Genomic DNA, 17,360 nt, shown 5'->3' with positions numbered 1-17,360 from the left:
TATGTAACACATGGGACAGTTAGTAAACAATAATAAAGTAACCAGTGATAAAGTTGTCAAAGTTGGTAGCAGAATAACAAAGGAGGCTACATTTACCTTCAAGTACTGCGATGAAATACAATGAATGAAAGGATTTATGATAATCATTTAACAATTTTCTATCTTTCTTTCTAGTTTTTTATACTTACTATATTTGAGATTTGGACTGTTGTTTGGAAAAAAAACATTAGTAAAGTGTGTCTGTGAAACTCATTCACAATTTTTACTGCCAGGAAAAATGTGTTTTAAACTTTAAAAGCTACCGGTTTCCCCTTGTCTTACATTATTTATAGTGAACCATAGCCTACATTACATTACATTTCATACTTTCATCTGAATGAGGAGTTAAGATGCTGCTCTGCACATAAATATCTAAGGTGAATAAAAATGAATATAAATGTGACTTTTCTTTTTCTACTTTATTATGCAACAAAGGGTGTTTAATTGTGAAAGGGCCACCAGAAGCTGACCGTGTCTCCCAGTGTAACTTCACAGTGGTGGAGTCAGATCAGTTTCTCCTCCTCTCTGCAGGACGAGCCTCTCCTCATCACTCCTCTCTCCTCTGAGCCTCGGACACGGAGAACATGGGATTCTAACCTGAACACGCGACATGAAGACACATTACTAGTTTTTTTTGTTTTATATCACTTCTCTCATCGGCGCCTGGAACCAGTTCACACCTTCGCACTGGATGCTGAGATGCGCAGAAAGTGAAAGCTCCTCATCTCTTCTCCAGACCTCACCCAGTTATAAAACGCCATGAAAGGTTCGTGTCCTGCAGCTCGTGTTTTTTATTTTCTTAATCCACATGTTCAAACTCGGTCTCGCTCTGTGCGTATCCTTGGTGCGCGCTGCACATCTGGATGACATTACGGTGCCGCGGTGCAGAGGTTGTGAAATACTTGAGAGTTTTTAGTTTTTTCTTTTCCCATCTGAAAGAAATGAAAAGCGAGATGTTGTTTGTACAACAAGGCTGCGTCACCGGAAATGTCCCGGTGCACGAGAGGAAAAAAATAAAACACGTTAAAGTGTCAAGAGAAAGATGCGTTCAGGGGCAAAGGAATGACTTTAATGTGGCAGGGAACAGATGATGGGCAGTGAACGTCACCTGTAGAGTACGGTGGCCCCTGAAGTGCAAAACACAGCGACAGATCACAAATACACTGTTGTGTCTTCTTGTCTGTTGTTGTTGTTGTTGTTGTTTTTGTTATTTGTTGTTGTGTTTTGTTATTTGCTGTTGTGTCTTGCTCTTATGTTCTTTGTCTTGTTGTTGTGTTTTTGTGATTTGTTGTTGTGTGCTTTCTCATCAGCTGTTTAGTTTCCCCGATTTGCTTTTGTCTTTTTAGTTTTTTCTGTTGTGTTTTCTTACTTGTCGTTGTGTGGTGCACTTCAGGGCCCACCGTAGTAGTGCATGTGGTGTTCACACTGGTATGTTTGTGTTACACTCAGCATCTGTATCATCAATAACTGAAATGTATTTGTTTTGCAAAGAGAAATCGACGTGAAACAACAGCTCTGATTCACTTTACATCACTGACTCTACTCCATCGAACCGCCTCTGACCGCCCACCAACAAACACACACTCAACCCTCCCTCTCTCCCCCCTGTGTGTGTGTGTGTCCCACCTCCTCACCCCCCCACCCCCTCCGTCCAGTCCCATCTGTTTAACATTAGCAGTGATGTTCTCTGAGCTCTGCTCCGATCTGCAGCAGAGTGTAGCGGAGTGTAATTAGGGTTTACTGTCAACAACCCAGAGAAACCGCAGCCTGTGGCTTTTACAGCTCTGTGCACACACACACACACACACACACGCACACGCACACACACACACACACACACACACACACACACACACACACACACACACACACACACACAGAGGGGCCAGAGATGATACTCCACCATCTCCAACCTTAACCCTTGTTCCCTCATCAGAAATCATTGTATTCAAGGTGAACGTTATAAACCTGTGTGCAGCCGCCCTGTAGAGTTTGTTTGCAGACTTGTATCCACTGCTTTAAACACAATGCACCCCCCCAACCCCCACCCCCCTCCTCCTCCAGTAGCGTGCGTTTGACCTATTTCTGTCATATGTTTCTGATTATGTCACACAGACGACTTTGCAGACGAGGAGGAAGTACAGTCTTTTGGATACAAGCGGTTCGGTGAGTGAAAAAGTTTTTCCTTTTTTTCCCTAGCGGTGGAGGAGAGAGAGAGAGAGAGAGAAAGGCCTGCACACTTGGAGCTCAAATAATAAAACTTTTACTGCTTTGGTAAATTAAAGGTCCTAAGTGTGTGGGCTCAACTCTTTTTCTCTTGTTACCTGGAGTTACCTCTGTGTTCAAGTCGAGGAAAAAACCTCAAGCGATGTCCCCTTCACGTCAGACCTCACCTGTCCTCGTGTTTGGCTCCGTCGCTGTCGACCGCGTTGAGCGTAAACGCGGCCGACAGCCTGTGAGGTCCAGCTCACCACAGGCCCGTCGACCGCTGACAGAGCTCAGCAGATCAAGAAGATTCACAGCCCCTCGTCTCCCTTTCATCCACTTACACTGAGCCACTAAAAACGTGCTGACTCACAGAGGGAACCAACCCCCCCAAAAAAACGTGGAATTCCTCCAACTCCAAATTGCGCTCGACTCGCCGCGTATCTGATTGTTGTGGAGCGACACATGCAAACAAGAGTTCACATGCATTTTGGTTTGCGTACTCATGCGTGAAGCTGGAGGGAACTCAGGCCATCTGGAGTTTTTTGTGAGTTTTTCCAGCAGACTTGTACCTTGTTAGTGAACCAAACGAGAGTGGAATGATAAGGATTAAAAAGCTTAAAGGGTCAGTTCGAAAACAAACATACAGTATTTATCACTTACAGCATGTGATGTCTATTCATGGGGATGGTTTGGACTCTATTTTCCCATTCCCACGTTTTGTCTTGGTATTCTCTTCAAGCTGCTTTCAGATATGCACTGAACTGATATATTTTCCTGTGAGAACGCACGAGTCAGTTGCTGCAGATATTCTCTGGAGGTTTTCTTGCCGACCTCCTGGTAAAAACTCCAGAGAATATCCAAGTGAGCCACTGTAAGAACGTGAAAGATGCAGAAGATGCCAAATTGGAATGACAATGAGATTCGAGAGCTTTTGGTGATAAAAGGGCCGACGCCACGTCTGACCTGGACAATCTCCTGCTGCGATCTTCATATGTGAGACACAGACAATAATAGTAATGTGTCACAATTAAGCTTCAGTTTAGTGACTTTTGTTATCACCATTTGTTGACTTTTGTTATTTCTAGTATTGGACTTCTTCTTCTGTAACGTTTCCTTCCTTGTGTATCTAAGATTCTTAAGTTACCTTTTGTTATCCTTTACGTCTTATTTCCTGTTTTATTTTGACTCTCACTTCCTGTCTCGCCTGCTTCTCATGGTTAACTTCCTCTTGTTTCCCACTTCCTCTTGTTTCCCACTTCCTCAATCAACTGCTTCCTAGTGCATCACACCTGTGTTTCCTTCACTGATAACAGTTTGTCTTTTCAGTTCCAGCTGTTTCCTTGTGTTTAGTTTCCTCACCTTGCCTTTTCTTTTGGGTTTCTTTTGGACGCCTTCATCTGATTCACCTGGAAACGTCTTTACCTTCTCTGTAACTCATATTTAAGACTTTGTTTGATCTGTCCTCGTGTGCATCTGCGTTTGGCTTCTCTCCTGTTCTCTGGATGCAACAATAACGCCTGTATCTCCACTTTGCTCTTTCACTGGTCATTAAATTATGTTTCCTATGCTCAAAATATTAAATACATCAGAAACAAGTCTCTCCAGAAAAAGTGTCCATGCGTAGATGTCACTGTTGGCGATGCACACCCTGCATGTGCTGTATAAACCTGGATATCTTGTAAAAAGGGATTTTCCGAGTGTATTTTGCTGTCGAGCTCGACCTTTGAGTGATCAGCTTCAAAAGTTAATAATCTGGAGATTTCCCTCCAAAGTAATATTATCAGCACATTTGGTGAAAGTCCGTTCATGCAACTTTGAGTTATCTTTGAGTACAAATACACACAAACGAAACCAATACCCTGCTTCCCTGGTCTGTAGTGCAAAATGTCTTTTTATAATTAGCTTGAACTGAACCTTTTTAAATTTAGCATTTTCTAGTATTGGCCCCTCTGTTCTTCTCCTCATCTTGTGCAGTGTGTATTATTATATCTTTCTTTTTAATGATGCGCTATCTCTCCATCGCCAGTAGCTTTTTGCATGGAAGGTGTTGAAATCAGTTTGCTGCTCTTTCGTTTTGTTCGGCCGTGTGTGTTCTTGGTCATCTTAGTGCCTCGTGCTTTTATGGAGAAAAGTCCAAGAAAAAAGTGACCGCAAAAGTCAAACGCTGTCTCACACAAACACATCATTATTATTCTCCTTGGAGACAGAGCTCTTGCTCCATCGCTGCTCTGTTGATTCAACGTTGATCAGGAGCCCGTGTGTCTCTTTATTCAGGGTGTTGCTGCAGTATGACTCACACACACACACACGCACAAACACACACACACACACACACACACAGGCAGTGGACGGCGCTGTTTGACCCGACACCAGCGGAGACGACTTCAAACTGTGTAAAAACACAATCTCTTTCATCCCAGTGGCCTAAGTCGAGGCATCCTGTTTGTGTTTCTCTGCGAGCGTGTGCGAGTCCCGCTCATGGATTACATTAGAGAGCTGTGGGGAGGGGAGCCGAAATCCAGTTTCACTTTTAACTTTATTCAAATGAACTCTTGACATTCGGAGGAGTTGGAAGGGAGGGCGGCTGAACTCTGAGTGTTGTTGCTGCTCGCAGGGACACGGCAGCTGTTTGGAGGGGTCGGCTCCACGGTTCTGCCTCGACCCCCCCCCCCCCCCCCCCCCAGAGGCTTCGTTGTGCAACAGAGCAGCGTTCATGCAAACCATCGCAAAACCTTCATTCTTCCACTATTAGAGCTGTAATCTCAGTCCTCAGGGGGGAAACAAACAGTTATTTCCTCTCTGAATATTTTTCCTTTAATCCAGTGCCCCCACCCCCCCGAGGACAAATAGTGCAAATCTGTGTCTAGTTTATAAAGTCACCGCTGAGCTCAAAGGAGGGCGACTTAACACAGAGGAACAGAGAACACTTAATCCTGCTTGTTTTACAAAGTGAACATGAGAAATTACACAGACAGAACCAGTGCTCTTTTATTTATCTTCGAACAATCACATTTACATTTCATTTACTTTGCTTTGCAGAAGCTTGTTTTTCCCCTAGAAAGCCTCTAGTTGTATAACCTGATGACTAGAATGGCACTCGGAGAGCTCACACCTCCGCCACGGCCCAACAGTCCCCTCATGAAACCACATCTAAATTCACTAGATCCAGATTTTTATTTGAATCTGCACCAAATTGCAAACACTCATCAATATCAGTTCCCTAAACTGATTAAAAAAATTCTTACCTCTGACAGATCAATAGGATGCTGGTGTGGTCCTCTGCCTCCTCACATCCCAGCTTCCTCAACAGGACTTTAAACTGTCCCACTGAGACCAGGGGGGGGGGTGATCAGGAGCTTGAACTCCTGTATGAGGGGGTTCAGTAAGTTTCAAGACTGATTTGGACACGTGTAATGTCTGTTGTAAACATGCTTGTTGGAAATGGGCTGTTTGCTTGGCCTGTGTTGATGCTGCTTGCAGATTTCTTTCTGAAACTGTAAAAACCAACTGAGCTGCAGCAAGTTAAGACTCAGTCCCCAGAACCCAAACTCAAGAATCTCTTGTAGTGACTGATGTCATGAACCCACTCTTTTCATGAACATGCTGTTGTCATGATCAACAACGTCACTTATGATGATGAACCCCAGCCTCCGCTGCTACAGACCCTGGTCGCCTGTTATTCAAATTCGACACTGGACTTCATTGGCCCCTTAATAATACACGTGCCAAGTGAGAAGGCGACAGGATGAACGGTTCACCATATGCCAGTCACAGAACGACAGACAGAGATTTCTGGAATTATTAGATAGAATAATCATGATAATAATAATATGTGATTCAAGAGGCTAAAACAAATGCAAACTTTCAGAGCTGTGGATCAGGAGACTGTTAGTTTTTGTGCTTTCACTTTTCTCTCTAAAGATTTCATCAGGAGACAAAAAATGCTTTTCTAAGAACATTGTTTACAAAAATCTCAACTCTACAAAAACAAAACGTTCCTTAAGTTCCCTGAATTCCAGCATTAGATGCACTGGTCTCTGATGTAAAATGCTTTAATTCAGTTGTAATAAAATCCGACACGTTGTTCATTAAGTTTATTTGGGCTGTAACTCGCCCTCGCCTGCAGCCGTTCTGTGAAGAGTGAGGTTTGAATTAAAAAGTACAATGTGTACTGAAATATCAACACACACATACGAGCAACACGTAGCGGCCATGAGTTGAAATATCTTTTTAAAGCACTTTTGGGGATGTTTGTACATTTGCTGACGTACAAGTTACGAGTCCGTTTTCTGAAGGTCACAAAAGCCCAAGGGGAACACACACACACACACACACACACACACACACACACACACACACACACACACACACACTAACACACACTCGGTTCTGCCTCGACACACACACACACACACACACACACACACACACGCACACACATTTTAAACAGATTGAAATGTTTCTAATTCTGTATATTACACAGACGTCATTCAGAAGGCATGTATATTTACATAGATACACACACACACTTTTTCCACTCACTTGTATACAAGGGGAAATGAAACACCACACACACACACACACACACACACACACACACACACACACACACACACTGTAGTACGGGCACTGAGTGAATTCATATGGTAATCCCATCTCCCTCCCTGCCAAGTCGAAGCCGAGCCGGAATCGCTTCCACAGTGCTCAAGTATTAAACATATTTATTTTTCTGTGGGGGGTTGACATTAGAAGGCCATCAGAATAAAAACAAAACCTACCTGAGCTTTGGCTGAACTCTTCCAGAGCCGGTTTAATAATCGCTCACCAGCAATCAGCCGACGCCCTCGACTCGAGTCAAACCATGAACCCACGAGTCACAAAATCCTTGTAAATATAAAGTTCGAGTCAAAGCTTTTGCTAAAGAAAACAAAAGTAGAGTTGGCGAGGGTTGTTGTTTGTTCCTCGACCGAACCTCCGTGGGATAGAGTGCGTACAAAGATTAATAAACAATAGAGAAATGTCAGCACACTGCAGTCACATGAGTTTAATGAAAACAAGTTTGGACGAAATGTCACTAAAATAGAAAAAATAAACTTTTTATAAACGTTCGACTTCACCAAACAAATATATAAATTGCTAACCAGTGAAGGAATGAACGTCCATAAGAGAAATTTAGGCTGTAAATAAAATCCAACGAGTCATTTTTGTGAGTGGAATCAGTGCCGACTCTGATTCGAGGAGAGAATTACTTTATTTGCCATGTATCACTGGTGTGGATTTGTTTGAGCAACTTGTTTTCGCTAAAACCAACTGAGAGCAGCATCACCATCACTACCATCTGACATCAGATGCCTCAACATAGAGCAGCAGTTTTGCATTAGAGAGATTAGTGTGATATATGTGTTAAATAATTTAGTGCGGCCCTGGAAGGAAGTTATGACATTTGAAATGGCCCTTGATAGGAAAAGGTTCCTCACCCCTGCTGTGAAGGAGGGAAAACGTAAACTAAATGAAATGTTGCCTGTTGGTCTCCAGGTAAGATTCCGGGTCAGTAAAGAGATGAAGTAGATGTGATTGCTCTGTGCAGCAGGTCCTCCTGGGATCCACACTGATCTCTGGGTGGGGGTCTCGCTCCCTCCGCTGCTGTGTCTGCTGTTCCCACACATGTGGGCTTCGAGAGGCCGGGGCTCGGGAGGTTTGTGGCCAGTGTGGAACCCAGAGTGCACTAATCTATTTCCTGCATTTGTTATGGTTTCTCCAGCAAGACCTGGAACACTCCCGGAGCCAAGCACGGAGTGTGTGTGTGTGTGTGTGTGTGTGTGTGTGTGTGTGTGTGTGTGTGTGTGTGTGTGTGTGACCAGCTGTGTCAGCACAGCCTGGGCTCGGTTCAGTCCGGTGGGTTTGGCAGAAGAAAATTCCCCCCGGTTTCACAAACTTCACAGGCACCTTAAGCTTTGGTCATACTGACACCTCACCCAGCACCTCATCCATCCTGGTTAACATGACTATCCAGTGTTTGTCAGGCACTGACACGTGAAACACACACTGTCATGTGAGACTGTGGTGTGTTTGTGTGTCTGATGAGGAGTTTTATGGGCTTTGTTGTGGGTTTTTCGGTCTTTTCTTCAGTCTTGTGTTGTGGCCTTCTCGAGTTCTCCCTCTCGGTTCTTTCTCAAAAATGGCGTGGTCATTTTTGTTCATTTAATACATTTGTAAAATGCACACAGATTTCCTCCCTGTCTGCCATACCACTGTCAGGAGATTTCCTTTGGCCCTGAGACTTCACAGCATGTCTTTGAAAACATGTCTATTATGTTTGTGGGCGCACAGACGTCTCTTTGACTTTTCTTTCCTGGTTTTCTTTCTTTGTTGCATTTTCTCTGGTCTGAATCTCATAGTCCATCAGTTTACATATCTAATTCGTATTCATAGTTAGCCATCAAAGCTGCTATAATATTTTTATTTTTCATAAAATGACTCTGCAGCTCTCCCTTAATGGCAATGCAAATAAAGTATAAGGATCAAAAAAGAAATCTCACCTTTGGGAAAAGATGAGATTTCCAAAACTGGTGAGTTGGCTCATGAGCTTAAACTGTAACTCACAGCTGCTTCACAACGTATTTCAGGATCTCCGACATTTTGAGGAACTGCTGCAACAACTGCCCCTAAAATCATAGTTTTTTCTCGAGTATCTCATTTGATGAAGGTCTGGTTTGTTTATAAACAGTCGTAGCTGAGCAAAATTTGGTTCATTCAAGTGTTTGCGAGAGGATTTGTGTCGCCTGTTGCTTGAAATCGGCTACATCATTTCACCCGGCTCTAAACAGCAGACAAACGACTATAAGGTGGTGAAGTGACAAAGAGCTTCATCTGGAGTTGATAGAGACCAACAATGAGCCAAAAGGAGAACCTAACTTACATCATCCTGTGGACACATACATGATTCTAAACAAATGCTAATGTTACTCCTTACCTTCTGGAAAACTATTTGACAACAGCTTCGCCATAATTGTACTTAAACTGTTTGTTGTCTGTTTCTGCTGCCCCCGCGTGGCTAAAGCTCAGGCGTGGCAGGTTTGAATTTTGGTGCTACGCAGTGACCTCTTGTTAAATGAGCACCTGTAGACTCTCCAGACACAGACACACTTCAATGTAAACCTGACCTGAGCATGCGGCAGGTCAACCACCTGTTGTGGAGAGCAGACGGAGATGGTGAATCACTTACTGGAGTCATCTGCTAAAACGAGACACGGCTGCAGTAAAACAGGGTTTTTCTTTTTTTTTAACTTTCAGGGGCTCGTCTGGTAAAAAGTCGGGAACTCAAATATGGCTCGTGTTTAAAGAGGAGCTTTGATATCGCCGGGTTTTCCAGCCTGCAAGTGTTAAAGATGTGGAGAGGTGGCAATGGGATTAAAAGCAATTTTAATGATAGAAATTAACTTTCAAGCATTTATATTAGTGGGAAAATACAGTTTTCTCATCACATCAAAAGATCTCATGCCTCATGGTCTTGATTATTTGTGATTTGCTATATTTGCTTTTACTCTGTTTGGATCTGATGAAGAGAACGAAAATATCAGCTGCACTTCTTCTTGCACTGTTAGCACCAATTTCATTTTAAGCATTTTAAGTTTGGCTTCTTAAAGCCCTCATGTCATCCATCCATCCATTTTCCTCCACTTATCCGAGGTTGGTTTGCGGTTGAAGTTGAGTTTTCCAGACATCCCTCTCTCAAGCAACGGTTTCCAGCTCCTCCTGAGGGATGCCGAGGCGTTCCCAGGCCTGATGAGATTAATCCTCCAGCAGGTTCTGGGTCTACCCCGGCGTGTCCTCCCAGATGGAAGGTGCCCGGGCAGGATCCTGATTAGATACAAAAAGAAGCAGGAGCGCGACTCCAAGCTACACCCGTGTATCCAACGTTCTCACACTAGCTCTAAAACTGAGCCTAGCCATCTTACAGAGAAAACTAATTTTGGCGGATTGAATCTCCAGGCATTTTTTTTATTCACAACCCAAAGCTCACGACAGTTGGTGAGGATCAGAAGGGAGATGCGCCGGGAAAGCTTCACATGAGGCTGAGCTCCCTCTTCACCCCCAGAGTCCCACACCCATCCGCCTGTCCATCTCCGGCTGTCCAACAAGACCTTAAACTCCAAGAGGTTCAGTCATCTCTCTTAACTCTCATATTACGTTAAATCCAATTGTCAGGTTAGATTATTGTGTTCATTTGTCTAAAGTAGAATTTTTGAAAGCCACAGGGACACTGAAAAACTCAAATCACTCAGGATGGAACATGAGAAATAATAATGTTGCACCAAAAAGAGAAAGAGGAGAATTAAGTGTGTGTGCTTTCTGTGGTCGAGAGCGAGCAAATACAGGCCAGAAGTACAAATTTTACTTCCCAAAGAAACAATGGAGTTTAATGTGATTTAAAATAAAGGTCAGTGGTGTACAGAAACGTCTTATGTTCTCAGAGGAGAGTTCACCGAGGGAATCCGAAGCAGGCTGTTGAGGCCTCGGGGGTGTAAACAAAAAGACGATGTGCAGAGCAGAACCGAGGGATTTACTCATATCTGTTTTTTGGGGGGGGGAGAATCGCACGGCAAAGGGCAGACGGGAGGAGACTGAGATAACACCGAGCTGCTGAGCGAGCGGGAAGAGCAGGGGGCACCGGGTGAGACCGTATTTTATGCCAGGAGGTGGGAAGGGAGTGAGAAGGAAGTGGGAGAAGGTGGAGGAGACGCAGCCGGTCGTAAGAGACAAGCAGGAAGTTGATGGATGGGTTTGGAGGAGCATGACAGGAGTTCTTTGTGAGGAGATAAGGATGTGTGCGTGTGTGTGTGGTGGTCGTAGATAAATGAGAGGAGGGAGCTGCACCAGTACGAGATCCAGCTGGGAGTGTTTATCCGAAGCACAAACTACACACCTCGTGACATAAGAGCGCACACACTCGCATATACACAGTCAGAAAAATCATTAGTTTAGTGCTGCAGTTTTTCACCGAGCTTCATTCCTCTCACTCGCAGACTCGCAGACTCTCCGACTCTCAGACTGGCGCCTTATCGCTGATATAATTCAATGCTTTCAACCTGGAATCCGAACGATCTGTGCGAGCGTAAGGAAACGCAGCCAACACGGGAAATGGCAGCAGATCACACAGGAATTTAATTCACATGTCATTTTTCCTTTTCCTCGACTTTCCATCACAGGGCGAGAGCAGCGTTGATGGAAATCCAACTTTAACACACACACGGTACTCAAGTACAAGTTTGAGGCGATTTTACTCCACTTCATACTTAATTAATCGGAGTGGATGGATGGATGGATACTTTATTGATCCCGAGGGAAATTTGGTTAATGCTCTTGTGTCCATAGGGATGAGACTTGCGAGTGTTTTCACATCACAGAACAACTTGTGTTGGTGTTGTAAGGCTTAAAAATATGGTGCGTTGACAGTATAGAACTATATCTGGCTGATGTTGAGTCTTTTAGCACGTCTGTATCATGTTGGATGTATCAGCGTTTTTAGAAAGTTCTGAATCCTAGTTGTAAATCGAACTTGTTGACGTGAACACTATTAACAAGTCGGAAAACTGCGATTACAGCAGCTCTCGCTATGACGTGAATGTGGCAGTAAACTCCTTCTCACTCGTTAATCTTATAAACGCAAAGACCCCCCAATTTGTTGCAGAGATTTTTCTGGCAGTACACAAATTACGTCACTTAAGCAATTGTTATCCTTTTTAAACCCAACATAACAACTCCAGAGCCACAAAGGAGTTTATACAACTCCTTTCCCAGGCTGAGCAGCTCTCAGGGCTCAAGTTAATCTACTCTGACGTGTTGGAAGTATAATCATCTTTCACCACTGAGCAGCAGGTAGAAGAACTCCGGCACAATAAATAGATTCAACATCACGCAGGATCCCCCCGCTCCATTACGCTTTTGCTTGGCAGAATACAAAACGACGGTAACGTAACTGGAAGAGCAGCCGTCGATCGGCGATGTTTCTGCCAGAACACATGTGCTGGTAGTTAGCTGCTATTTTAAATCTGGCCTGTGATCGTCAAGAGTGTCAGTGATTGTTCTGACTCACCTTTTAAAAGAGTGAAGAAAAGCAGCAAACCCCCCCCCCCCCGTCTCTCCCTCCGAGCTCTCGTACACCGTAATAACCTCGGTGTCCTTGACGTGACCCACATGCAGATGTCAGGGGAGGGTTCAGCCTCACCTCCATTTAAGAGCCTTTCGGGGGGGACTTTCAAGCGTGGGGGTCTGACTCATTGGTTTAATAATTAAATAAAAGAATAGCCGAGTGGACAGAAGACGCTCCAGGACACCTGCGTTCTTTCAGCGTCTCCCGTTTTTTTTTTTTTGGCGAGCTGCAGCTCTTTGTTCATGCTTTTGTGCTCCCTCCAGCGTGTGCATGTGTGTGTTCAGCCCTTGGAATAACACACAGCGTCGCACTTTTGCAATACAAACTTTCAGAGATGTGAGTCTCCTGTGTGCACAAACACTAAAAATGTCTCCGGCACCATCCGGCAGCGGAACTCACAGGCGCACTTAAACAATGAATTTGGGGATTTCTTAATTCCTCCTCTTTTACTCGACGTTATAAAAGCCAGTAAATCTGTTCGTCACAGTCCAAGATGTTAATGAAAGGGAGGGAGAGATAAAAAAAAAACGACTGTGTGGTTTGCCAAGATCAACCTACAGCTTCCTGGTTTGCAGAAGGGAGTTGAAGTGTGGAGGAATAGTGTCGGGCTCCAGAACGCTGTCAGATGCTTAATGACTATCACATTTTCCATGTGTAGCTCGAACGGCAGACATTCATTTTCTCGCACCTTGCACAATGTTTACCACGCATGCACATGGTCCTTTTAAATATTGATAAAGGGATAATCTATTGTACGTGTGTGTTTGTCCTCATGAGTGGGGGGGGGGTCATTAGGATAACAAGGAGACGCTGTAATGGACGACTGGTATCTTTGTGTTGTATATGGATTGAACGACACTATTCTTGAGACAGATTTTATCACTTGAGAATGGAAAATTGGATCGAAGCATGAAAACAAGTTTTTATACAGGGACATATTGTCTGAAGATGTAAACTGTTGAAAGAGTTTCATGAAAAATGGAAGTATGTGCAGTGACGGTTTCATTATTTGAAATGGGCAAATCTCTTTTCATACATGAAGGCAGCATAATTGATCCTTTAGTTGTGATAATGACATTAAACCCTGTTTTTATTTAGCATGAATTTTGACTTTTTAGTTGAATCCATGTCCCATCCGTTACATGATGCAACCTAAAGGTGCTTTGGCATCACTTTTGTGGAGCAGTCATGTCTGTAGTTCTTAAGAGAGGAGTTTTATATCCAGCTCCTCCTTTGAATCAGAACAAACAGTGCAGTAATTTCAAGTCGTCTGTGGTGGTTGCTGTTGATTGGCACCTTCAGTGTATTTGCCACGGCTGCTCTGAGGCAGCAGAGCGTTGCCACCCTCGCGTCTGGAGTGTGTCTGTCTGAACAGGATCTGGCAGAAAAAACGTCCTCCTCTTCCTGACCGGGATGGTTTGTTGTCATTCTGGCCGGCGTGCCACGCCCTCGCATCCGACCGCAGATGCAGCGGGCCACCCAGAAGGAACTCCAACACCCATGATGCTGCAGGCAACAGCAGGCATTTCCATTGTTGCCACCTCGGAGAGCATTGGTCTTCCAACCTGCTCCACGTTGGATTCTCTCTTGTTGACTTTGGAGGTTTCTTAGCATTTTGGGGGAAGAGTGAATAATTTTGTAACCCAACATTCTGCATGTGGTTTGCCGTCACTATTAAATATGAATTATTGTGCTGAGCAAGGCGCACGAGTGATTATGATTTCTTTGTTTCCATTTGCGAAGTTTTCCACTTTGTGCATAATTTTCCTTCTGCACTGCACTGATGCTGTGTGTGAGTTCACCTTTATATAACCGGGTTTAACATTTTCCTGTGAAATAGTTTAAAAACATACTCACTGAATAGATTCTATCACCGTAACATACACATTGAATTTACAGAATAAATTTTAAATTGCATGATGTGTAACTTAATTCATTTGAAACTTCTTTAGGGTTGTTTAACCACCTGTCAACACGCACGCCGCAGTCCTATTCATATGTTACAGCCCTCCACCGTCTCACAGCCACTGTTAAATGATAGAGCGTCTTTATTACAAGCAAGCCTGAAATCACAGAGCGGCTCCCGCCATCGTGACCATAATGTTATACCAACGTTGCCCACAAGCGACACCAGCGGTAAAACCATGAGCTTGGACAGAAAGATCCTGAGTGCTTGTGTCGGAGGGGAAACATGCCTCCGTCTCCGGGGTTTTCAAAGAGCACGAGATGTGAAGACCAGTCCTGTGTCCACATGGCAGCGTTAGTGGTGGATGTGGCCAACATGGTGATGAGTTTGGCTGATGTGGGCCACGCTCGTTTTAAAAGAACGCTCCCACAGAGGTTTTCCCCACCAGCTTCCTGTTAAGTATCCCCATAATCTGCACGGCTGTTTTACGGCTTCAAGGTTTTATCTGGCAAAGCCTCGGCAGGACAGGAAGCGTAGCTCACTACATTTCCATTTCAGACGCTGTTTCAGTCGGACATGAAGTGCGACAGCCTTAAAATTCAGTCCCAACACTTCAGCAACTGAGGAATAAACGAGAAATGACATTTTCTTTCCTTTTTACTTTTAGATTTAGTTTTATCAAAACAGACTTTCACACTTTCCTGTTTGCCCGGGGATTTGTATAGTGTGTTCATGTTTAAATGTATGACTGCACTGATTTAACTGGATCCTCATGGTTCCTGTGAGGTTGCATGTGGAGATGTTTTATGCTTTTATGGCGGAATGTATAGAGTTTTATTCTGCTGACGAGCATCAGTCTCTGACTCTATCACAGGTCTGATATTGAGTCTTGATGGTAATGAGGTCACATTAAAGGTGACACGATTGGTCCAGAACAGAATGTGGATACCTGACCCGAGCCCATCAGGCCCCAGAGAAACTATCTTTGAGAAAGTATCTATTTAATGTCTACTTTGACTTTTTGGCTTTCTCCATGTCCCATCCACGAACACGGAGGAGATGGGATTGAGATGATTTGGCTTCACTTTGCAGGAGCTGACATGTCGTCCATCTTTATATACAGTCTGTGAGTATTATGCATATTTAGAATTGGCTTACACATACTGCTGTGGTGGTTTCAGCTGGATTTTAAATGTGTCTTCGTCATCAAAGATCATTTTAACATTCAGTGTTTCTCTGTGTCTTTGAGGTCCAACAAAGAGTTCAAGTATTTGTGAAAAGTCCCAGACCAAAGTAGATGTTGAAAACTGGAGGAATACATGTGCGGTGCAACATCTTCTTATTTCCCATGACAATATCCAAAAGCACCAATAAAAAGCTCCTGGCAGAGTCTGAAAAGTTCATTCCTCAAACACCATCTTGTGGTTTATTATCCCAGCTGCTCATCAGAGGGGAAAATGTCACGTTATTTATTTTATCTCTGGTTTTCTCCAATTGGTGACATTTTACTCTGTTTGTTTTTCTATGAAGTGCTCGCCAGCGCTCAGTCGACTCGGAGGGTCTTTGTAGTGGTTTTCGCATTTTGACTGGCACCTGACGCAGCCGGCGGGAAATCTGAGCCCGGGGGAGTCGACATCGATCAGATGAGGTTTCAGAAACTCAGATCCAGGTCTTTGCAGCTGAGACTCTGTGGGAAAGCCCCAGAGTCTTCCTGCACGTTTTTCCTTCGAGTGCATTTTTATCCTGGAAGGAGAATAAGCTGTGTAGACGTATTTTTAAGTGCTTCTCTTTGTGATCGTCTTTTACGATTGAATGGAAGCTGAGTTGTAAAGAGACTTTTTACTTTTGTTTTTCTTGTCCTGTGTTCTCACTTTGAACTCACTTGTGCTGATGGTGTGGTTGAGCGGAGGCAGGCTATCGAATTCAGGATGTTAATGTGATGGTCATCAACCTGTGGGCCACACACACACACACACACACACACACACACACACACACACACACACACACACACACACACACACACACACACACACACACTAGAGAGCAGCAGCATTGTGGGTGCTCAGGCTCTGATGTTTTGCTTTGTAACTAAAACCCAAGTCACTCCATGAGGCCCCAAATCCCTGAGCTGAGTAAGTCCTTTCTCGCTCTCCACTCCATTGTTGATGCACTGTAGTTTTTTGGGAAAGACGACCTGTTTGTGTAACGGCAGCGAGCGCTGAGTCTGAGCAGAGTCGAGTGGGGGCCTCTGGGCTGTTGGGAGGCTGCGGGGCCGGAGACTCTTTGGAGGCCGCCGCTGCCTGAGTGCCCGTCTGGCCACAGCTCATCTGAAAAGCATCTATGTTTATCTCTCTCTTTTCAATCAGCTGAGACGTCACGCACCCCGTGTGGCCCCGGGCGTAACATGGAGAAGGCAGGATTTTTTTACATGTTCTGCGTCCAGCCCCCAGGGGGCGTTTGAGAAGTTATAACGAGCAATAACCATGCATGTCAGGGAGAAGGTTACACAAACCGAATCACGTTTGGGTCGGGTTGGGACTCAAAAAGCTTAATGCCTGTTCCGGACAATATCTGAAAGAGCCTAAAGCCAAAATAGAACCATTTTCTTTTTTAATATGTGCCTGATGTAACTCTATAAACCTGTCTTTAGATCAGAGACCTGACAGACGCATTAGATCTTTATGTGGGTCTCTCCCCCACAGTGAGGTGGCAGACAGCTGGGGCCTCGGGGAGCTGCTGGATACTGTAATCCCAGTTGCCTCATGATTTGACAATGTCTTTTGTTGGATGTGATACAAAGCACAGTCAGTGATATCCTCTCGTATAGGGACCACTTTTTTTCTCTTTTCCATTTTTTACGTGGATGATCTGGCCCGAGTCACAGTCCCTGAGAGGTTCTTGGCTCGCTGCGGACGAATACGACAGGCGTTGGTAGTTTGGAGAGTTCATCCATCACTTCACATCCTCTCTCCTCTGAGATCTTTAAATCATTCCATCTATTTTTGAACATTTGTGTCTTTATTTCCAAATCCGTTTGGACGCGTAAACCCT

General features: G+C 44.2%; 1 protein-coding gene across 2 annotated transcripts in view; it reads left to right on the top strand.

The window, feature by feature from the left end:
- The first annotated feature begins 542 nt into the window (after positions 1-542).
- LOC117753896 (collectin-12-like) overlaps positions 543-17,360 on the top strand; it is a 31,745-nt gene continuing 14,927 nt past the window's right edge. For both annotated transcript variants that reach the window (XM_034572395.1, XM_034572396.1), the window contains exons 1-2: positions 543-805; positions 2,155-2,205. In XM_034572395.1, coding sequence (XP_034428286.1) covers positions 799-805; positions 2,155-2,205 — 58 coding nt within the window. In that variant the 5' untranslated portion in view covers positions 543-798. The remainder of the gene's footprint in view (positions 806-2,154; positions 2,206-17,360) is intronic.

This window comes from Hippoglossus hippoglossus, chromosome 20 (assembly GCF_009819705.1).
Source record: "Hippoglossus hippoglossus isolate fHipHip1 chromosome 20, fHipHip1.pri, whole genome shotgun sequence".
Classification (NCBI taxonomy): Eukaryota; Metazoa; Chordata; class Actinopteri; order Pleuronectiformes; family Pleuronectidae; genus Hippoglossus; species Hippoglossus hippoglossus.
This window is presented reverse-complemented; position numbering and strand designations above follow the sequence as displayed.